This window comes from Cyprinus carpio, chromosome A5 (genome assembly GCF_018340385.1).
Source record: "Cyprinus carpio isolate SPL01 chromosome A5, ASM1834038v1, whole genome shotgun sequence".
Lineage (NCBI taxonomy): Eukaryota > Metazoa > Chordata > Actinopteri > Cypriniformes > Cyprinidae > Cyprinus > Cyprinus carpio.
This window is the reverse complement of record NC_056576.1, coordinates 17,584,870-17,609,153: the sequence shown is the minus strand read 5'-3', so window position 1 is coordinate 17,609,153 and position 24,284 is coordinate 17,584,870. Positions and strand designations below refer to the sequence as shown.

The window sequence follows — 24,284 nt, the reverse complement described above, 5'->3', positions numbered from 1 at the left end:
CCCATATTTGGAAATGTATTATGTAATATATCGCATTATATTTTGCAGTATATTCCCATATATTTTTGTTTCGTAAGGGAAACTAATACAATTCAGAGGTCCTGATGGTAATATCACTGGCAGCAGTACCAAGCATTTAGATAACACTTATGCTACCATATTATTTACTTCAAAGTTTTATCTGTAGAGGTTTTGATTCATAACAACAAACATTTAAAAAGTGTAATTTACACTCTGAATATTCAGTAAAATTAAATTCTGTCATCATCTAATCACTTTGTTGTTCCAAACTTGTATTCATTTTTCAGAATGCTATAGGTAAGTTCCTACCGACTTCAATTTTTTTGGTAAAAAAATATAATGGAAGTGCAAATCAAAACCGTTTTGTTACCAACATTCTTCAAAATATCTTTTTTTGTGTTCCACAGAAGAAAGAAAGTCATACGAGTTTGGAACTACACAAGGGTGAATAAATGATGACAGAATTTTAATTTTTGGGTGGACAATCCCTTTAAGCAGGCTGTCTCAAATTAAACTAATTGCGGTGTTAGAAATTCAAATATAAAAAAAAAAAAAAAATAAAATAACTAAAAAAAATAATAAAAATAAAAAAAATAAAAAAAATATAATAATAATAATAATAATAAATCCCTAAAGTATTTACAGAGTATTTTAAATATGTGTAGCCCGGACAACTACAGAGACAGAAATCATTAGGTGTAGGTAATATATAAATGAATTTATTATAATCATTTGAACATGGTTTAGCACACATAACTTGCATTTTTGATGAGGCAAACATAATAATTATGCATCAAAACTGGGAAGCAAACTGCAGTTACTCTTGTTCTCTGCACATCTGTTGTGAGAGAACCATCCAAGGCTTTTTATTTAAGGCATGCATGCTGCGTAACAAAGAACGTGATTTTGCTTAAAGAGAAATTAACATAATTAAATATGAGTGTGTGAAATATGATCTCATCCGGGTGTCTCTCAAAATCTTCCAACTGAGACTCCATATACAGAAACCCATACTTAAACATACTAATGACACAGACACACAAAATTATTTGTATACAATATAGATTTGACAGACAACCACCGGAAATATATCGAATATTCAAGGATTAGATAGGAAATATCACTCACTAGGCACAGAACAATACTATTGCTATTAGAAACAGGTATTACCCAACTCTCTACACTAGATGTCTGTGTATCATTAGAAGACAGATTCTTGATGGTGAACATTTCCTTATTCTAAAACTCTCAGATGACTCAGAGGGAAATAGAATATACACTCTTTGTCTAAGCAGCTGCTGACTGGTTTGCATCAAGCAATGTTGAAGACTGGATTGTTGACTGTTGAGCAGCTAATAGCTTCATTGATCCCTTGCTCTAAAGCAGCTCTTCTGAAAATGGAGCTTGTGCTCCGAAAACATCCACAACCAAGAGCTGACTTAGTTATTTTCCTTGGTATACCATATGGCAAAAAAAAAGAAAAAAAGAAAAAGAAAAGAAAATCATTTTGGAGCAGCAATTCTTCAATTGCAGAATGACGAAAAGATCATCTTTAAAGCTGTGCGCAAAGTGTTGGCAGACAGATTGTTCTAGAAAAAGAGCAATCATACCTTACAGTACTACGTGTTAGAACTAAATGCTACTGACTTTTTTGAAGGCCAACTTCCTGTCTCAAAGCCTGTATATCACATTTTTACTACTCACAATGCTCACTGTCAACTTGCCCAATGGTAACATTCTAAAACAAAATAAAGATGTTCTAAAATTAACCCACTGCAGATTATTCAATAATTTTGGACACATGTGCAACATAAATTCCTCAGTCACAGCATCTTGTGTTTTGATTTCAAATTTGTCATGCATTTTCCAGTCACAACACTCCCTTTTCCAGAATTGCATGTCATATTTACGGATATAAAAATAAAATTAATTACAAACAAATGTCCAGAAAAGTTCCAATAAAACAGCATCAACAAAAATGCATACATGTATTTACAAACTTGCTTAAAGCATAACACATATACTTTTCTTTATGTATATACTCAGATTATTAGTAGCCTTCATTATATTAGGACATAACACATAGCAGGACTCAAAAAGATTTCCAGAGTAACAGAGTCAGTTGTGCAGATGTTTGCATTGCAGTATTGAATAGCCTGGCTGCTAGAGGGGAGAAGCAGGGAGGAGAAAGTGTGCGTACAGATGCAAACAACAGATTTATCCATCCCGAAAAGCACACCACACCACTGAAGAGGGCATAAAGTGTTCATCCAGCATCTCTCTCCAGGTATATGACTGTGTCACTTGCAACTTACCACAAATGTCCTGACATCCCAGATTAAGTGTCCAGGGAACAGTCGCAAAACAAGTAGAAAGAAACAGGCCAGCGACTCCTATTTAGACAGTGATGGATGTTTGCATGAGATGTTCAGTAGGATTAGGATTGCAAATGAGTTTCTGACATTTGATATGTGTCGTTTTTGGCTAAATGCAGTCAATTCAGTGGTGCTTTGTGATTAGCCGATTCACATTGAGTTCTTCATATTTTTGGTCACTGTTTTTGTACTGTACAAAAGTTCAAGGTTTGATCCCTCCTGATGAAAACGAGAGAGCAAAAGCCCACAAACTATTGTCTGTTTCTCTCTCAGGATACCACAAAGGCAGTTGTCAGAGAATTCAAGGTAGCACGACAGATGTATACTGACAAAATGCCAAAATGTTTCTCAAGCAAGGTAATCCAGTTGCACCTCTGAAAAAAATGGTAGGCAGTTCACATCAAGAGCACTTACTGCAGCATTCCTCAAACAGTTAGATTTAGGTTGACGTTGATGCTTTGCCCAGAATTGCCTTGGGAGATCATGAAAGTCTTAATATTCAGCAGGTCACAGAAGATATTATTCTCCTTAAACTCTGTGTATTGTGGGAACACAAAAAAATGGAATTGAAGATACGCTGGTTGGACGATTCATTCTTATAATCTGTTATACACTGAACACCTCTCACACACAGTTCTCGCTTCTGCTGCTTGCATGTCCTAAAGTGCCCCAAGCATGCAGTGCACTCTCCTCCGAAACACATTTTGATGACGTCCCAACGTTTTTCAGTCTGAATGAAATACATTAACAGTGAGACAACGGTGTGATGATACTTCAGTATGGCATAGACAGACTCGCATGTTGGCTGTTGGCCAATCCACATGCTATTGGGAGCTGTTATGGGATTGTCATTGTAAATATTGTAAAAACAGACCTGTCAATAGACTCATGCTTCAAAGTTCAGTCAAGGGTACAATGCATTTACACTGTTACTGCATGGAAAACATTCGAAATTGAAAACTAAATAAAACAAAAAAATAATATTTTTTTACTATTCTATACTTAGAGAATCAAAAGTATTTTTCAAGTAACAAAAACTGAGGATAAATGTTGCACTGCCAAACAATGGCCCTGTAATCAATGTGCATTGGTTTCTGTGTCCATTGCAAAAAGATTATGTGCATTTATGAGAGTTTATGTGTATGTGAAATTAAATGTATGTCTGATGATGAGTTTTGGCCCTAACGCTCTGACTTGACTTTATAACGTAGAACTAGGTAAGTGGCAAGTCTCAGAACAAAGAAGAAGACCCCCAGAACTATGAAGTCCACGTAGAGCTTAGCATCCTCCACATCCAGCAGCTGCAGCACCTCCACTGGTTTCTGAAACTTGCAGACCACGCCAGGACACTCCAGCTCTGAGCGGTTCATGCCATAGATGGAGAGGATCACGCCCTCAAAACCATACCTGCAGAGGAAGACATCAGTGTGTGAGTATGAGTTTTCTGTGTGAGATGATTTTCTGTTTAGGACTGTCATTGTTATTGTTCTTGACCGACCTGACGTATGACAGATAGGAGCTCCACTGAAGGTATTTGGGGATAGTGTCAAAGTTGACAAAGAAGCCCGAGAACAGAAGGACTGGGATGGCAGAGACTGGACCTACAAATGTGGCAACCTGAAATTGCAAAAGAGAGAGAGAAAAAAAGTGTGTGTTAAAGCAGGGGAATTCAAACTAGGGGATGTGGAGAGTTTACAAAAATGTATTTTTGTCGAAGTACAATTACATATACAGGGTACAGCACATTAAACAATACATATTTTATTTACATACCTATTTTTTTTTAATTAATAATTTTATTCAGAATAGATGCTTTAAAGTGACCGTAAAGACTTTTACATTGTTACAAAATATTTCAGTTTCAAATAAATGCTGTTCTTTTGAATCTCCTATTATCAGAGAATCCTGAAAAAATTTATTACAGTTTCCACAAAAATATTACACAGCACAAATGTTTTCAACATTGATAATAATAATCAACATATGATGTCTTAATTATCATGTTACACTTTAGACTGGAGTAGAGTAAAAATTCAACTTTGCCATTACAGGAATAAATTGCATTTCAAAATACATTAAATAAGTCTTATTTTAAATTGTAAAAATACCTCAAAATATTACTGTTTTACTGTATTTTTGACTAAATTAATGTAGTTTTAGTGAGCTTAAGATACATCAAAACAAATAAATACACATTTACTGACCACAAACTTTTGCATTTTAACACAACTGTTCTGAAGTCCTCCTACCTGTAGCGAGGTGGATGCAGCTCCAATGAGAAGCCCCAGGGACTGAGCCACTAGGGCAGTGGAGGTGGACAGGGCCATAAAGAGCAGATATCTGCTTGCCTCTGGAGGCTGCTCTGTCATCCAGTACACTATACTGCAGTACATTATTGGGCAAATTATCTGGAAAAGAGAGAGGAGCACTCATATTCTGACATTTGGATTCTACCTGGGGCACATGGAATGATTTGAAAAGTGGGACAGACACAGTAAAGCATTGGCTGACATGTCCCCCGTACATTTAGAAATGCTTGTCCCCTCACATGCCAACCAACAAGTCCTTCCAGTCAGTTAGAACAGTGGCTCCTCCCTTTGATTTAACATTAAAACATGTAAAAATGAAGAAACAGAAGTACCTGGAATGGAATGTCAGCCATGGTCTTGGCCAGGTAATATGCCTTTAGACTGTACCAGTAATTAAGATGCTCCCTTATAAACACAGGCATCTCCAGTGGAACTGCAAGGGAAACACATCACTGCATCAGTGCCTAATTCAATCCGCTCCACTGATTCTGTAAAGACCATAACTCTCAATCAAGCCAATATGAGTACTTCTAATCCATCACAAACCAAAAAAAGATTTAGTAATCAGTCATGTCAAATCTATTTTCCATGCTCATAAAGAATCAAACACACACAACCAAACACACACACAGAATGCCTTACATGTCAGGACAGTGGGCATGAGTGCAGCAAACATGAGAAACAGCATGGAGAAGAACAGGAAGCCAGTGTTGTTGAACACTTTGCTGGCATCATTCCCAATGTTTAGGTACAGCAGACCAATCAGCACACCAATACACAGGTGTGACATCACTCTCAGGTGTGTTAATACCTGAACACAGACATTGTTTTGTCATTGCATTTCTTTAGCCTTTAATATATTAGGCACCGCCAATAACAATAGATGGCAATTCTTACCATGTCCCTGCATATAGTGATGAAGGTTCTCTTGAAGAGGATGCAGAACTGTGTGAGGGTACTGGTGGCAAAAGTGTGTTTCTCAATGTAGCCTGAATCCTGTACGAATACACATACACATAAGAATTGAGGTGGGTGGGTCAGAGACTGGTAAACAGATACATTTTGTGTGTGAGAGTGTGTGTCCATTGCTCACATTGTAACACTGGGAGGGACAGGATGTGGTGGCATCGTTCTTGTCGATGGAGTTTTTCTTTCCCTCATCTGAGCACAGGCCTCCCTGAACCGCCTCGAAGAGCACAGGGTTCAGATCACCGTACTCTCCTGAGGCGACCTCGATTACTGCCAGCAGAGAGACAGCAGAACTCATACACATGCTGAATGACTGATTAATAAACAAGAGGAGCCAAAAAGAATTATGACGTCTTTGAAAGCACTAACAGTTTACGATTACTAAAATTACTCAAAAATACATTTACAAATGTGCAATTACAAAAGTTTGGGTCATTATGATTTCTTATATCATGTGATATTATATGATATTCATATGATTTTTGACAGAAGTCTCTTATGTCCATCAAGGATGCATTTATGCAATCAAAAATACAGTAAAAACGGTAGTATTCTAAAATATTATTACAATTTAAAATCACAATTTTCTATTTTAATATATTTATTAGATGGCAAAGAAGAATTTTCAGCAGTAATCACTCCTGTCTTCAGTGTCTCATTATCCTTCAGAAATCATACTAATATGATGATTTGCGACTCAAGAAACATTTATTATTATCAATGTTGAAAACAGCTTTGTCGCTTAATATTTCTGTGGAAACCATGACATTAAAATAGACTTTTTGTAACAATGTCTTTACTGTCATTTTTTTATCAATTACCTGTGACATTGCTAAATAAAACTACTAATTTCTCCAAAAAAATAATTAATTAATTATTCCACATTTATATATTATATTATATTATATTATATTATATTATATTATATTATATTATATTATATTATATTATATTATATATATATTATATTATATTATATTATATTATATTATATTATTTTATTTTATTTTATTATACAAAATAGCAGATATTCGGGGTGACCTGTCCTATGTAGAATAATACCATAACCTATGAATGGATTATTTATCTAAAGTGAGAGAACATTTTGTACATATTAAGTGAGTGTATTTTTTGTTGTTACATTTTTAAGAAAAAAGAAATAATACCGTTAATTAAATATTCAAATAAAAAGATATGTTTGTTCAGTCATAATCTCCCTGACAAACTAAAGAAAACAAATGAGGCAGAAAACAAACTAATAAAGACCATACAAACATTAGTGCTGTTTCAAACAAAAATAGATAGCATACATAAAGATTTATTTCTAGTTGCATATCTATTTCTATCACTTTCTCTCTCTCTCTCTCTCTCTCTCTCTCTCTCTCTCTCTCTCTCTCTTTCTCACACACACACACACACACACACACACACACACACACACACACACACACACATACAAATACACAGTAGACCTACTAAAGTCTGCAGGATTGTGGTATGTGGGGCAGTGGAGTCCAAGGTTTTTCAGGTAAGGGATAAGGTGCGGGACTGTTCCCTTATAGATACACTGACCTTGACTCAGGATATAAAGCTACAAAGAAGAACAGACCGAGTATTAAACAAGAACATGAACCCATCCTCACACACTTCAACCCAGAAACATATTTTCACAGAACAATATCATTTTAGAATACAGCAATTACTTTGTCAAACATTTCAAACAGTTTAGCACTGGGCTGGTGGATGGTACAGATGATGGTTCTGCCTCCCTGAGCCAGAGATTTCATCAAGGACACCACCTGGAAACAGGATGCGCTGTCTAGACCACTAACATACAGAAACAAACACACATGCCCATTTGGGGATATTAAATGGAGATGTATTTTAAAGAAGGAAATATTACCGCAAACATCAAATTTTGAAAGGCTTATGGTTAGGAATAAGGCTGCGTGTAACACTACAGCTTTGGGCACCTGGTGGGTTCATCAAAAAACATGACAGGTGGGTTGTTGACCAGCTCCAGAGCAATAGCCAACCGCTTACACTGGCCACCCGACAGAGAAATGGTGCGAGTGTGAGCGCACTCCTGCAGTCCCAGTGCTGTGAGGATCTCATTCACCTGTCACACATTATATCATAATTTAGATTTTTATTTTAAATGTATAAACACAATGATAATTTATAACTTCCTAACATAACACAGATTATCTGAACATAAAGTAAAGTGATACCACAAATACTTACCAGTTCTTTTTTCACTTCCATGTTTTCATTAAGTTTAAGGTTAGCTGAAACCTAAACAAAAAAGAAAGATTACATTAAATAAAGGATAATGTACAATCAACTGGTCATTCATGGGAAAAAAAACATCCTGATGGGGATTATGTTGTGATAATTACCAAATAACTGTAAAATTACTGAAGTCAAAATTATTGTCATTTGTGAGAGCTTAGGGATCATTATGCAAACGTTTGTCCACAGGTGGCAGCAATTGACCAATCAGAATCAAGTATCCTAGAGCGCCGCCTAATGATCAATAACATATAATAGAAAACTTCTTATGCTCTCTCTCACACACACACACACACACACCATCATTGCCTCTCGTGTTGTCAGGTGTGGCAGTAGCATGTCATCTTGCATTATGTAACATGACATTTTTCTGAAGGTGCGGAGGTCACGGGGTCGCCCGTTTACCAGGATCTGACCTTTCATGCCTGTCTCTCTGCAGAAAGAAAGGATACGGGACAGAAATCTTAAAGAGTTTATAAAAAGAAAGGCTAGAAAGTGATAAACAGGAAACAAATTCTGGAATATTTCTTCTCCATGCATACATGCACTTTTACCTGTAACCGGCAAGAATGTTCATGAGAGTGGACTTGCCGGCCCCTGAGGGTCCCATGATTCCGATGAGTTCCCGACTGCAGAACTTTCCAGACAAACACTTCAGAAGGGCCTTAAATCCTGCACACAGCATTTTGGGGACATCGTGTTCAAAACAGTTAGAGTTACTAGCTGCCAAATTAAATGCATGACAGAGTAAGTTGGCATCAAACAAATACAGGCTTAATAATACACTGCAGTATAATAATAAACATATAATAATATTTGATAGAACTCCAGTGAAGTACTTTGTACTCAAAGTACTTTGATTATGCAGTCTAGAAAAATATTAACTCTCAAGACAAGTAATGTCTAATAAAGTTATTTAAACAACAGAATACAACAGTTACGATTTGAACCATCATCCAACTGTGATAATTATAACCATTTTCATTGAAATAAAAAGAAAAAAAAGGAAATTCATTCATTTAAACACATTATGTGACAAAAAAATAACAATGAACAATGCAATAACTTACATCAATAACCAGATACACCACAGACTATTAAAAATCACAAATGGAATTTAAATGGTACACTTTATTTTAAGGACCAGTTCTCACTATTAACTAGCTGCTTATTATAGCATGCATATTACTAGCATACTGGCCATTTATTAGTAAGTATAAAATACATATTAATGCCTTATTCGACATAACTATATTTTAGATCCCTTAATCCACCCAATACCTAAACTTTGCAACTACCTTACTAACTAATAATTAGCAAATTAGCAGTTTATTGAGGGAAAACTCTTAATGGCGAATATATGTTCCCTATTCTAAAGTGGAACCAATATAATACACTAAAACTGTTACTTAAAGGGTTACTCCACCGCAAAATTTAAATTTTGTCATTAATCACTTACCCCCATGTCGTTCCAAACCTGTAAAAGCTTTGTTCGTCTTTGGAGCACAATTTAAGATATTTTGGATGAAAACAGTGAGGCTTGAGACTGTCCCATAGACTGCCAAATAAATAACAGTGTCAAGGTCCAGAAAAGTATGAAAAGCATCGTCAGAATAGTCCATCTGCCATCAGTGATACTTTTTGTACATGAAGAAAACAAAAATAATGACTTTATTCAACAATTCCTCTCCTCTGTGTCTCTCCAAATCTGAGCTGTACGCAAGCAGCTTATGCTCTTCTGTGTCAGCCGTGTTGTGCCGATGCGCTGTTTGCTTTCAAACCAAAGTGTACATACACGTAAAATACGTATCCTTGTGGTGCGGCTGACACAGAAGAGCGTAAGTCACTTGCGTACTAGTCAGATTTGTCAAAATGGTGCTCTGCTAATTTGGAGAGACACAGAGGAGAGGAATTGTTGAATAAAGTCATTATTTTTGTTTTCTTTGTGTACAAAAAGTATTCTCAGCGCTTCATAATGCTACAGTTGAATCACTGATGGCAGATGGACTATTCTGACGATGCTTTTCATACTTTCCTGGACCTTGACTCAGTTATTTATTTGTCAGTCTATGGGACAGTCTCAAGCCTCCCAGTTTTCATCCAAAATATCTTAAATTGTGTAATGACAAAATTTTCATTTTGGGATGGAGTATCCCTTTAATGCCATTAAAATTGCCTTTAGCTTCATGGATAGAAATTCTTCCACATATATTTTTTCACAAAAATATGTTTGAGATCAAACAAATGGCAGACCCCCAGTTTGAAGACACCCTTGTAATTGGCCTGAGTTAATGAATCCTGACAAAAATGTTTCAATTTCCACAAAAATAATAGATATTTACAAAAAATAACACAACAGTTTAATTATTTAAAATATTTAAATTGTATTTATTTTAAAATATATTAAATTAGAAAACAGTTCTTTTAAACTGTAATCATATTTCATAATATTACAGTTTTTACTGTATTTTTAATCAAATAAATGCTGCTTTGGTGAGCATAAGAGACTTCTTTCAAAAATCTCACCGACCCCAAATTATACACTATATTTAAATTTTACTGCTGCAATTTTATATTGGAGGAAGTAAATTATTGAATATTTAGCAGAACTTTAACTTTTTCTGCTTTTCTTGAATTCAGCTAAATATTGTATTTATGTTTAATGAATATTTCATTCAGTCCCCTAGCACCCCCCACCCCCACAGGGTTACAGTAGTGTCCAGACTCCCCTGAGACCACAGATGCCCACATGAAGATCCCTGGTTTATGCTATATGTGTTGTCTTCCCCATTTATCTGTGTCACTTTATATTTCAGTCACAGCCTTGAGTCATTAGTGAAGTTCTCTGATTGCTCTCTCTTTCTCTCACTCCCTCCCTGCATTTCTCTGTCCTTCTCTACTTCTGAATCACAGAAAAAAATGATGCAAGGTAAGTGACAGAACTGAGAAAGAGAAAAAGACAGTGAGTGACAGGGGCAACACCCCACATCGCCCTATAATTTCCTGCACGCTTCTCTGCATACCAATGATCTGTGGCATGCATGAGTATTAAATGCTGATAACTCATCCACAAATGATATGCCCTGCATCCTGTAACTAATAATTCATCTTTAGATTTTGCTACATGCTGACGATGTGTAACCTGAGAATCAACCTGATCATGCATTCATCCTCTTCTCCAGCTACTGTATGGCACGAGTTAAATACAAACAGCACTGCGTGAGATCTTTTACATGGACCTGCACTTATGAGCTGAACTGGGATCAGCCTGAGAGTGCTCTTGGAAAGCTTAAACACATTTAATCAATATGCATCCATGCAGTTTGTGGTTATGTGCTGATAAGGAAGAAGGCAGCCATCAGCCTGCTAGCAATATGGTCTTGTGTTAGAAATGTACAGACCTACAAAGTGTTAGGGGGGTTTCTGAAAGGAAATAATAGTGAAAATCAGTATTTATTATTATTAACAATTTTTCCTAATTAAAAAAGTTAAGTTAGTTGCTATGAAGCCCCACACATGACAGGCAGAAAAAATACATATTGTGGCCACAAATTAATAGTGTAATTTTATGTAAATCTTGGCTATGTTGTTCTTTTTCTGATGCTTAAATTTAGTTAATTCTTTGTTAAACTGATTAAACTAAAATGAGGGAACAAGTTAGCACAAGAGGGCAACAATTGACCTAAAACAAGGAAATAAATTAATTTGTGGGAATTCATTATTGATTTGTGGCCAAGATAACTTGTTTTTTGCCCAAATGGTTAATCCACCTATGCTGTTAAGTGTGAGTATGAAGTGACAGAATGAGACAATTGTCAGTATAACATAAAAATGCATGACAAATACTCAGCATATTTTACAATAATTTGCTCATATTTGCAAACTGATGTTGCAAAAAAATAACTGTTGCATTACTGTACAAACTGCAGGCTATGAGTGCTAATAACTGAAACACTGAATCAATTGTACAGTGATGGAATTCTCCTGTACAAATTACACCCTCAAGCAAGAGTAAAAAAAATCACATTTTCTACATTAGAACAATCAAGTAAACAGTTTGAAGGTGGAATATGTGTAAAATGATTGTGTTGAATTCAAACTGATTAAAATATCTGGTGCAGTACAAGAGTGCCTTTTGGGTTAATTAGCTGCTATTAAAGTACAGAGACAGTCTCTCTGGAGATCCACAAGATCCATGTTCAAAAGCATAACAGTCACAGAGCAGATTATTAACAGCCTTGTGCATTACCCATAACTCTAACTTTACCACTGGGCTTATTGTAAATGCACTGGTATTGTATAACATCTGTGGAAGCAATGTATGCTACTTCCCACAGGTTCAGATCAAGGCAATCATCCAAAATGCAGAATGTTTATGACTCAATGCGTCCCAAAAAGCAGCGAGAGAGGAGGAACAGAACAAGGAATAAGAAATTGCAGGAAGATAGAGAAAATAAAATATGACAGGTGAACAAGTGTCCAGAGGGAGAGACAAAGTGGAGAGAGAGAGAGAGAGGCCAGAGGTAATACTGAAAAGCAAAAACAACAGAGACAGATCAATAATGATGAGAGGCTAGAAAAAAAGAGAGCGAAGAGGCAGTATGACATCAAAAAGAGGAGGGTTAAATGGCAGGAAAGCCACAAACAGCTTGTATTCATCCATCTAAAATGAAACCATCAGCCTGCATATATAACTATTAATCTATCTGCTCTGCCTGTACTCACATACATTATCATGCAGAGCTTGGGGAAGTACTTATAGAGGAACAACATGTCTTTCACAATTAAATCTCCCACATGTGTACTTGTTATATGGAATACACAGCAATGAAATAGTGAGGAATACAGAATAAACCTGGATCACCATGTAAAAGCAAGCAAATACATTTGCCTTTGCGGTATTTATAAAATGATCAATTCATATAAATTTCCATGCCGGTTCAGGCTGGTTTATACTGGTCTTGCTGATGGACCAGAAAAGTCATGCTGTTTAAAAAATGCTAGATGACCAGCATGGTGTTTTTACTAAAGGTAGTTGAGACAAGAAGTCTTGCTGGTTAAGGTATAGATAGCTGGAACAGCATCCAACATACCCAACATTTCTCTCTTTCTCTCTCTCTAAAAATGATAATACATAAACTACACATGAAAGAGCTTGTTTCTCAACAGATGGAACACCAGAGGGACTGTATAATGAAGTATGAGATAATAATGAAAAAATGGCATCGTAATGTATGAGGTGCTAACTCAGGAACAGCATAATAAGTTACACCATTTAAACATAAGAAACATATATGAGTCTCAGGAGTGGCTTGCTATCAGTGTCATAGAGATCACCACTGTATGATTCACCCTCTTCCATTTAGTAATGGCACGTGTGCAACTGTGAGACCTTATGATACATCTGTTGTGCATGTGTGCTTGGTTTGCACCGTGTGTGTGTGTGTGTGTGAGAGAGAGAGAGAGAGAATATGCTGGTATGTGTGGGTGGAGCTCAGCATGCTGGAGGACATGAAGCTATAGAAGCTGATGGGCATGCAGTAGCCATCATTCACCAGCATTAACAGCACTGCACCAGCTTCTTCATGCTGCTTACTGAATAAAATACATGGAGCAGAGAGAGAGGGAGAAAGACAGGAGAAGGCAAAGACATTATGAGATTTCTCTGGTATGTACTGAAGTCCCATGAGCTGGTAAAATAGATGGCAATAATAAAAAAATAAATAAAAAAAATAAATAAATAAAGTTACATAACCCCAAAATACACCCAAAGCTCCCTATAAAAACATTTAAGCACAAAAACTTTCTCCTGCAATCATACATTGCTCCTTAACTATATGTTAAAATTCTGCATAGTTCTCCATGTACTGTAGCTTCCCAAGGTGTGTCAACTGAGCAATCGTATGACATTTATATACTACTGCTGATAGCCAGTTCTATCTCTTATCTTATCTATCTCTTAGCAAAAAAATAAATAAAAAATACACCATGTACTTTCAGGGTTCTCCCATGTTTAATGTGTTTTGTTTGTGTTGGGTTCTCTGTCTGTGTTTGCCTTGGTGCTCCTCTCATCCAGCCTCCTTGTTTCCAATTACCACACGTCCTTGTTTGTCACCTGAGTGTTGTCACCTGTTCCTCATGTTCTCCACTCCCTATATATTGTGCTCTCTTTCCCTCATGTTTTGCCAGTTTGTTATACATTGTGCTGCTGTGTTTTTCCTTGTTGCTAATAGTCTGTAGTGTATTGTTGAGTAAGATACTTGTAGTTCTACCTGCAAATTCTGGTCTTGTTTTGTTCAGTCTACTGTCCCTGTGTATCCTTGCTGTAGTTTAGTTTTTTCTCTAGTGTTCTTTTCTTTATCTTTAGTTAGAGACCATGACTGTTTAAGCTCTTGTGCTAAGTGTCCCTGTCAGACCTTCACTGCTATCCACTGATCTCGCTCTGCCCTGCCATAACTGCTCACTGGCCTACTGTCATCTACTGTCTTTGAGCCTCAGCCCTGCTTATTGTTTGGACTGTGTCTTGTCAGTAGTTTTGTAAATAAACCCATTATCACTAATTTTGCGTTTGAGTCCTTATCAATAAAGTGTGTGTTAGCATTTGTTGGTGGGCTAATTTCATCCTGGGCAGGTTTAGCTAGGCTAGGCAGCAGACTGCTGAGTAGCGTGCCGTCTGGAGAAGTGAATTATTTACTTTATCTTAAGTCTGCTGAGAACAGCACAGTACAGTCCAGGACACAGGATGGAGTGTGTGAGGGGGTAATAGTATTATGCCTGCGTATATGTGTGCTTGTGCGTACATGTTTGTGTGTTGTGAGTTTGGAGTGAATTAAGAGATTACGTATAGCTATCTGGTCGATATAGTTAAATAAACCCCGGCAGGGTCATAATGACACTAATGGGCCTACTCACCAAACAAACGAAAAAAGAGATTATGAAATATTTATCTGAGTTAAAATTATTTTATAACCTTACCTATACGTTACATAAAAGCTTACTCTTAGAAAACAATCCACAAACTAGCAACAAGAAGAACACTGCGACAATATTACAATAAAATTATGTTTTATTTATTGGCTTTTTATGCCTTTATTGGGACAGGACAGTAGAGAGCTGACAGGAAAGCAATGGGTGGAGAGAGGGGAGCGGGATCAGCAAGGGACCTTGAGATGGGAATCATTGGGTTGCTGTGAGCACAGTTGGTGATCACGACAGTGATGTGACAACTGAGAGCAGCAATCAACCAATCAGATTTGAGTATCCCAGAGAGCCATGTAGTATATTTAATTTATTAACAGTATCTTGATTTCTGACATTATGAATGTTTCATAACAGACAACCGCATAAATAAGTTGCTGTCAGCGCAGTGCTTTATGTTTGATTTGTTGCATAATTTGAGTTCCTGTTTTTTGTAGTTTATCATGCCTGCAAAGGTTTGGAAGTGATAAATACAGTAAATCACTGAATCACTTTTGTACCCATAGGCAGTAAATGGAAAATAATTGTTAATGTATTGATTTCTGACACAATAGAAATCTCACAGGTACATTTTGTAAACTACTACCACCTGGAAAACACGAAAATTACATCAATTCTATAATCACTTATTTTCAGTTTAAGCTTCACCTTTCTGTAATCACCACATAAGCTTTATCATGAGGATTTATGTATTACCTCGCCTCCTCCAACAGGGGCCCTCACGAATGGTGTAGGAGATCTCTGTAAACTCCAAGTCCACTGTTGAACGCCGAGGCAGGTGAGAAAACCTCTGTGCCTCTGTGATATGGTTCTCCACCTTCTTCAGGTGGGTCAGCATCGCAGCATCTGGAGGGACGACTCCTCCAAGCTTGGTCTCCTCCATGGGAATGGAAACAGACACCGGCTCTAAGGGCTTTGCAGCCATACCAAGAGCCTGGGAAATGTGGGGGGATGCAAAAATTAGAAAATGGTTATAATGTGTAATAATGGAACATTTGTACAGAAGCATAGGAATACTTAATCGCAATACTACTATCTGCAATCAAATCTACCTCAATGCAATCAGTTCACACATACACACACTTGCAAGGGAGAATATGTCTTTGATAAGTGGTGTGTAATTTCATGCTCCTGTTTGAGTCAGTGATACATATGTGGGGTTGTGCTAGAGCTCAGAGAAAAGGAGGAACAGAAAGGTAACAAAATCATTCTGACTTTTGAAAGGAAACTCAGATGATGGTAGATCAAATCTTTGATTCATTCTAACCATATTACATTCTGTTTTAATTACGTTTTTAAGTAAGGTCAGTTGATTGGCATTAGGACACTAAAGGACACTATAGGGGCCTTATGATTGGACAGTCATACTTTTAACCCAAAGGTTGCTGGTTCGAGCCTCAGTACCGGCAGGGATTATAGGTGGGGGGAATTAATGAACAGTGCTCTCTTCCACCTTCAATACCACGACTAAAGTGAGACCTTTGAGCAAGGCACCGAACCCCCAACTGCTCCAGGTGTGTGTTCACGGTGTGTGTTCCCTACTTACTGCTGTGTATGTGCACCTGGATGGGATAAATTCAGAGCACAGATTCTTAGTATGGGAAACCATACTTGGCCACACGTCACATCACTTTTAGTTTAAACTATATTACCCCCAGACCATCTAGAAAGATGTTGTTTTGAGCATAAAATCAATGAGAAAGGGAGCATCTGCTCAGAGTTATGCATTTGGAGACAGTTTCAGTTAGTAGCGTAATTACCCTTGAAGCCTATGGAATTTGATGCCGGCATTTGAAGCTTTGATGGAAACCTTTTTTTCCACTTTTGCAGGGGAAGCTCTCAACAAACAAGCTGACAAGAATACAGCTGCAATGGGTCGAGCATCTCTTATATTAGTATTTTTGTAGCTTTTGATAGAAATGCAGAGCTTTCCTGAATCTGTGCTATGTTTACTTAATATTTACATAATCTAATATGATTTTTATAGAATTATCCTCTAATTCTGATGAAAGTTCTGACAGATTTAGTTGGATTCTCACATTTTCCTGCTGGATGTGGAAGGCTGAGGTTGTAATTCCAGAACTGTTGTGAGGAGTAAAGATCCGATTACAGCCTGGCAACAGTATACTGCTGATTCACATTTACTTTCTGAGTGACACAGAATATGAAAAATGCCACACACAGACACACACACACACACACACACACACACACACACACAGTGTACACAAATATAGTGCATACTAAAATACAGTGAATAATACAGATGAAAAAAGGCTTGAAGTTAATTAAAGCAAGTAAAACATTGTTTGAATACAGAAGGCAATTATAGATATATAATTGCTATAATATAACAGTCCGGGGGGTGGGGGGTGGGGGTTGTATTTCACGTCAATGAGAATGCACTTAGGCTGCAGAAGAGTCTAAACCAGTTCCTGATGCTGTGCTTGATAGAACCCTGCCTTTCTAAAGAACCTATGTTTTCACTGTTGCCAGCTAGCAATTTATATGATTAAAGTGCTTGTATGTCAATATGGTATATTCCATTAAGTGCTCAGTTTGTTGTCCATTATGACTCAAGCACAAGACCAGGGACTGGAGAAACTAAAACAGCTATATTTCAAAGGATACATTTCACTGTGATTGATGGACCTGCACTTGATCCTCAATGTCCCCATTTATATTCAAGTGATTCATCTTCAAGAGAGATGTCCTGAAAACTTTATATAAAAATCATTCAGTTGGATCCATCCCTAAGCTAGACTGCTGGTCTTAAATGGTTTAAGAATGTCTCTGGCCAAACTGCCCAAGTGCCCAAACCACCTCTTAAACAAGACAATAGTATGACCAGGTTGGGAGACATACATTTCTATAATGTGAGAGCTACATAATGAGACATATTACTGATTATGTCACTTATACCTGTATATCTCTATTGACCGCAGTTAATGAAACACTGCCTATTCTTTTCAGATCAGTCAAAGAAAGGCCTTGTTTTTTGAGCACTGTATTTCAATCCAGGTTCTGAAATACCTCAGAATTACACATTTGGAATGTATCCCTTATCTAACACATCCAGTTTAGGTATTGGAGCCTGTACTAATGAGCTGATGATATCAGTCAGCTGTTAAATCAGAAAAAAAAAAAAAAAAAAAAAAAAAAACAAAAAAAAAAAAAAAAAAATATATATATATATATGAGGGGATATAATATATATATATATATATATATATATATATAATATATATATATATATCAAAAATGTGCAGTGTTGAGGATTGAGAAGCAGTAATGAAAACCCTTTAAAACCCAGTCTGGCTGTTGATCTGTCAGAGAAAGGTCATGTCATTTACTCCACTTCCCAGAACAGATATAAGACAGAATACACAATGAGCAATTATGGTAACAATATTTTCATGTAAAAAGAAATGTATATGAGACTGAAGCTAAAATCAACCTTTCACATTCATTACACCTGCGCTCCACCTAGATATTTTATGGTGAACTGAGTCAGTGTTTAGAACAATATGCATCACATGCCCTGTCAATGACATCACACACATGCAAACCACAGGCTAGTGTGTTTATACTGGAGACCTTCAATAAGTGTTGTACCCAGACTCAGAATACATACCTACTTTTTTACGCGTTGAGTTGATCAAACGTCTCCCTGACAGATGTGTTTCCTTATAAAAATGTCCAATTCATTCCTTTGAGATCAAGAACATCATATGTACACACACTGGCTTTAGCAACAGGAGCGGCCCCGCTCTATAGTCCAGCTGAGAAAAAAGATGCTCCGTTATACGCCCGATCCCGCTCACCGGTGACGGAGAGGATGCTATCCTCCTTCAGAAAGCCGCTACACGTCACATTCATATCGTTCCTTGAAAATATAGCGTGACAATTCTTATCCTAGACAAACATAACAATTATGAATAATTAAACAGATGCAGCATCCGTGTTAAACCAGGAGTTTCATTTCGGACAGCTGACAGAAGGGCAAACCGTGACTCGATCATTGCGCATTTACAGTCATCCAGTATGCGTGGAGCTGTGTGGAGACAGAAGAGTTGTGCTCGTCCTGCGCGGTCCTCCGGATGCTGCGCCGCAGTGTGATATAGCGCGCAGTGGACAGAGAGCCCTGGCACGCCTGGCGGTGTGTGGTACTGGGCGTAACTGCTCTCGTCCGAAATAAGCCCGTGTTACTGAAGTACGATTAAAGTAGCAGTGATATATTTGGTTACTAACGTTATGATACTTTGCTTGTGTTTGAGTAGTTAAATTTTAAAAATAACAGCAAGATTCTGCACTGTAAATTGTTCTGGGTAAATTTATGGTTAATTCTGGCAGCTGTTGCTAGCAATGTACCGAAAACAAACAATGATGATGTTAAGCGACATTTCGGTATAATTTGCGTTGATAACTATAGGAGTATATAGGCTATAGGCCTAATATTACGACAATATTGAAATCTCTAACTACTTTTAGCCTGCAAATAAGCAAAGCATATCTATGTTACCACACAAGCACACAAAAGACTAAAATAAAGACATAAACATAAAATAAAATTCAACATAAAACACTTTGGTTAATAGCTACAATAGACATTACCTCGATGAATAGGCTATTCGTTGTAAATTATATTCATAGGCCTTCTTTTTACTCTTACAGTATTTTATAATGGACTTTAAATATAATTTTCTTTATAGGCTTTTTTTTTTTACCTTGTCCAACAATGTCTGTAACCAATATTGTTTAATTGATTTCTTTACTGATATTTTTTTGCAGTGCGGAAGTCCAGGCAATTTATTCATCCCAGTGCTGCTACAGTTCTTCTTCTTCTTGTTGTTCAGTTGTTCTTCTAAGGCTAAACATGTGTTGTTTATTTGTGATGGAAGACGCACCTGCCACGGCTTACTGGGCTGTTGTGTGGTGGATTACATTACAAACCCCTCTGCAGGAAAGTGAGAGCAGGACTGGTGCCAGCTTATGTTAACTACACATGTAGGGATCTCAACTTTCCCATGATCCAAGAGAAAAGTCAACCAGGTGCAACTGTATAGCCTGCTCTGAGATCTCCATATGTCCAATATATATCATAAGATTTTTTCGTGCACATTAAATAGAAAAACATTTTTGACACCAAAACAGCCTTGGCTACTAGTCTGCTTTCGCGTTCTACAGCAACAGGGCTTTTTTCTTATTTTATTGGGGCAGGAGGATGAAAACGTATGCTTTCGTCTATTTTTAGAACCCCTTGTCTATGAGATTGCTTTGGGGGGGAAGCAAAGGCACGGGTGGGGATGGAGATGATGGAAACGAAAATCTTAAACAAAGGGAAATTACAACCTAACCATCAGCCCGGGAGAATTGAGCGCGCGGTCTCTTTAAAGGCGGCACCTGCGCATCGGCTGCTGCTGGTGCTGATGCTGCAGTGCTCGGGTTATTCTCGGTGAAACCAACGGGGTAACTCGCGTTCAAACGACGCCCTACATCATCCATGGCGAGTACGCATACTGTCGCTGCTATGATACACTCAATATCATATTCAATGTTTCTACGTCAGGATAATCTTATGTTGGGGATGGAGAGGGAAATAATGCTTACTTTGCAGCATGTGTGATTGCTTTGAAGAATCTTTTCAATTATTATTATTATTTATTTTTTTGCAGAAAGGGAAAATACAGCTTAATGTGGATGTAAAGAGACAGACAGATAACCCACACATTAAAAGGTTTTTACTTCTAACAAGATTCGTACAATATTTTACAGCAAAAATACCTTTATTGTACTGCTAAACTGAATATAATATGCGAAGGTAAATTAAGATATACAGATAGACTGACAGGCAGACAGCCAGACAGACAGACAGATAGATGTCTACACAGACAGACAGACAGACAGACAGGCAGATAGATGTCTACACAGACAGACAGACAGACAGACATAGATAGATAGATAGATAGATAGATAGATAGATAGATAGATAGATAGATAGATAGATAGATAGATAGATAGATAGATAGATAGATAGATAGATAGATAGATAGATAGATAGATAGATAGATGAATGGATGGAGGAATTATGACATTTACATAATCTACAAATCAATCTTTAAAAGGTAATGAACTAATCTGTGCAGGTTAAGACATTATTAAATTAAATAATTACATAAAGAGAATAACTGCTCAGAGATTTTCTCAGCATCTCACAAGATGAAGAAACTGTGGTCAGGTTATTTTGTGATGGTTAATAATTAATGTTTATTAATGAAAAGTACACTAACTTTTAAGAGGTAAGAGAGGTCAGTGGTAAATGATAACATAACCACACAACCCTCACTCTCTACAATATATTTGACGTCATATCTTACAACATGCAAGACAAAATATGGTCACTGGGTCGTTGCCAAATAATTACTTCTCTACTTTCAATGTTATCAGTTTGTACTCGTTATTTCTCAGAAACAAGAATCAATTAATCCATGGCAAAATCCTTTAGCAGACCACACCTTTCTAAGGTAAGAGATAAGGCCTCTCCATAAAACTAATAATTTATGATCTAGAATTTGGCATGCAAAGAAAACCCAGCATATAAATAAAGTGTGTGGTTGTGAGAGAAATTCAGACACACTGGGCAGACTGATAGAATGGCTCTGACAGCAATTAGTCTTCTGTGCTTTGCAGCTTTGCTGCCTTTCCCAGGGCTGGGACTGCCTGCAGGCTCAGGTGAGAATTGAGTTTAATTACTTGCAGGTCTAGGTATGAAAAAGTATGAATTTTTTTAAGTTAGTTTTTATGAAGACTCTATTATCCACAGAAACCGAGTAAAGATGAAAAAGTTAATTCATAACAGATTACCTCATTATTTGTTCTTAAATTTATTAATGCTCTAAATTACTACAGCATGTATTTGCACTAAATAATGCTGTTCTCTCTCTCTCTCTCTCTCTCCCTCTCTCTCTCTCTCTCTCTCTCTCTCTCTCTCTCTCTCTCTCTCTCTCTCTCTCTCTCTCTCTCGAATAGGCAAGCTGGAACAGGTCCCTGTTAGAGTGACTGTCATTAATGAATTAACTAATGAGCAGATCTCCTACTCCACCACCGTGGTTGAGGAAGGGCTGATGTTTGGTGCCTTAAATCAACTGCAGGACACCAATGACGGTTTCAAGTACTCCACAAACTTTTACTGAATTTACTGGTTTAGTACACTTCACATGCAGTAATGTGATTGTAGTATAGAGAGTATACCTGATTAACTTTGGTTGTAATTAAATTACTTGTGATGACTGACATACGTAATCAAAAGCATTTGTAATGTAATGACTGAATAAGATATAATGGGGAAATGGGGCTTATCTGTGATAAGTCTGAGATGCTTTTCCAGTCATACCTGACTCAACAGTTGTTTTGTCAGTTCATTGTAAAGGCTAAGGGCTAACAAAATATTTAGAAAGCAGACTGTGAACTGAATTTTGGTGAGAATTCTGATTAATTCTTTATTTTTGTTACAACAATAGATTCTCATACACTATTCATAAAACCTTTGGCATATATCTGGAGAGTGTGAATGGATTGGCTGGATCTGATAAGGACCAGACATACTGGGAGCTTCTGTCTGAGAAAGCAGGAGTTATAACCCGACTGGAAGTGGGTACGTAAATGAAGATAATTATATAACATTACTTTACTGTTGTGGTGCAGGAAAGGAAATTTGGCTTAATCTTGATTTAATTTATAACACAAAATAATTAAATCAAAATAGTTTTCAAATGTACAAAATAGAAATAGCTTCCTTTTAAATACAAATTATTTATACTCTGGAATGCCTCAATGTTTTGCAGGAATTGGCTGCTACCAACTCCAGAGAGATGAGAATGTGATCCTGAGGTTTACCACTTGGGCCAAAAAATTGATTTAAAAAAACCAAACAAACATTAAAACCACATTGTTTCAGTCATGGAATCAACACAAAATTTAACTGAATTAATAAACTCATAATTTCATTGTATTCGTAGTATAATACTCTAATAAACTTATGCTGATGAAACTGAAAAGCCTCCCTGATCTTTTTACAATTATTACTAACTAACTGGAGTCAAACAAATAGTATAGAGTGGGTATAGAAAAGAATGCGTCAGTATTTTGTTGAACCAGCTTTTGCTTTAATTACAGCCTTTAGTCTGTTGGGATATGTCTCTGTCTCTACTAACTTTGCACATCTAGACTTTGCAATATTTGCACATTCTTCTTTGCAGTACTGCTCAAGTTCAGTTAAATTTAATGGTATATTGTAAGGATTAATTTTTAGGTGTCGTCAAAACGTCAGTTTTGTACATTTAAATGCTGAAAATATGTATTTGTATGTTTAGATGCTGAAAATATGTCAGTATTGTACGTTTTAGTGCCTGTAAAAACTTAAGTAAATGTACGTTTTGTAGAACCACATTTTACATAAAATACAAATTACCATGAGATCACGTTGGCCTGTCCACAACTTTATCCCAGATTCAGTTGCACTACCAAGGACTGAAATGCTCCAGGAAAGCTCTTTTCAAGCTTAGCTAATCAAAATGACCACGGCTGATCACAGTTGAAAGTCAAATGGCTTTGTGTACCATTGAGAAGGTGATTAGCTACACCGGATTGAGTTTACAAGTCATTTTGGATCCGTTTTGTGATTTTTTTTTTTTCTGAGATGGTTTTATATCTTCAACTTGGATGTTATAAGTTGTACTACTGAGTAAATACAGCTGGATAAAACACAAACTGTGTCCGTCTTCATGTCAGGCTACAAATCAACAAAATGTGTTTATTTTAAAGGTGGGTTATTCTTTTTTTATACCCACTGTATATTAGTGTGTTTTTCACTTGGCTTATGCTCAAGCAACACATTTAAAGCTTCATCTCTGTATTAAATACAGAACAGCAAAAACAGCAATGTTTCAGAATATCTGGGTTTTTGTCTGATTATGTAGTGATTTAGATAGATAAATAGACAACAATTAGTCCTTTTCACTTTGCAGCTCTTTTTCTGGGGCTTTTTTTCTTTTTCTTTATTTTCATACGTGACTTTGAGGAAGCTATGGGTACTTAAATTATGCTACTTTAATGTTACAATATTTGGATTAGTTCACTGACTATAAAGAACCAAGACCTGGTGATTTCTAGGCAAGAAAAATATATATAATAAAATTAAAATTAGTCTTCAAAAAAATTTTTAATCTAGTGAAATAATTTTCCCAGCTCTAAAATATTCACATATATATAAAATATTCACAAATATAACTTTGTTTTTACTACAGTCAAACCTGAACACACAGTCCCTGACTCGAGGATT

The 24,284-nt window shown here is 36.6% G+C and overlaps 2 protein-coding genes across 3 annotated transcripts; one reads left to right on the top strand and one right to left on the bottom strand.

Moving 5' to 3' along the window:
- Positions 1-718: 718 nt before the first annotated feature.
- On the bottom strand, positions 719-19,353 carry LOC109081791 (ATP-binding cassette sub-family G member 4-like). 2 transcript variants are annotated; one of them, XM_042755991.1, is made up of 15 exons: positions 18,583-19,353; positions 15,641-15,878; positions 8,521-8,638; positions 8,267-8,399; positions 7,919-7,969; positions 7,648-7,793; positions 7,378-7,501; positions 7,151-7,265; positions 5,799-5,944; positions 5,603-5,701; positions 5,348-5,516; positions 5,038-5,138; positions 4,646-4,804; positions 3,895-4,013; positions 719-3,803 (listed from the first exon to the last, which is right to left on the bottom strand). In XM_042755991.1, exons 2-15 carry the CDS (start codon positions 15,867-15,869, stop codon positions 3,578-3,580), a joined length of 1,935 nt encoding a protein of 644 aa, XP_042611925.1. In that variant the 5' UTR covers positions 15,870-15,878; positions 18,583-19,353; the 3' UTR covers positions 719-3,577. The 2 variants fall into 2 exon arrangements, with proteins under 2 accessions (XP_042611925.1, XP_042611918.1); XM_042755984.1 differs by having other exon boundaries at positions 18,579-19,352.
- Positions 19,354-21,514: 2,161 nt separating this feature from the next.
- Positions 21,515-23,001, top strand: tcnba (transcobalamin beta a). The gene is made up of 4 exons (XM_042755979.1): positions 21,515-21,676; positions 21,974-22,115; positions 22,465-22,598; positions 22,789-23,001. Exons 1-4 carry the CDS (start codon positions 21,598-21,600, stop codon positions 22,863-22,865), a joined length of 432 nt encoding a protein of 143 aa, XP_042611913.1. The 5' UTR covers positions 21,515-21,597; the 3' UTR covers positions 22,866-23,001.
- Positions 23,002-24,284: the final 1,283 nt, after the last annotated feature.

Excerpts from the sequence above, each read along its gene's own strand:
- tcnba (XM_042755979.1), top strand. The coding sequence starts at position 21,598 with ATGGCTCTGACAGCAATTAGTCTTCTGTGCTTTGCAGCTTTGCTGCCT. Across the intron at positions 21,677-21,973 it reads GGGACTGCCTGCAGGCTCAG|GCAAGCTGGAACAGGTCCCT; the intron begins GTGAGAATTGAG and ends TCTCTCGAATAG. Across the intron at positions 22,599-22,788 it reads TATAACCCGACTGGAAGTGG|GAATTGGCTGCTACCAACTC; the intron begins GTACGTAAATGA and ends AATGTTTTGCAG.
- LOC109081791 (XM_042755991.1), bottom strand. The coding sequence starts at position 15,869 with ATGGCTGCAAAGCCCTTAGAGCCGGTGTCTGTTTCCATTCCCATGGAG. Across the intron at positions 5,945-7,150 it reads CCACAATCCTGCAGACTTTA|TAATCGAGGTCGCCTCAGGA; the intron begins GTAGGTCTACTG and ends CTCTGCTGGCAG. Across the intron at positions 5,702-5,798 it reads GTCCCTCCCAGTGTTACAAT|GATTCAGGCTACATTGAGAA; the intron begins GTGAGCAATGGA and ends GTATTCGTACAG.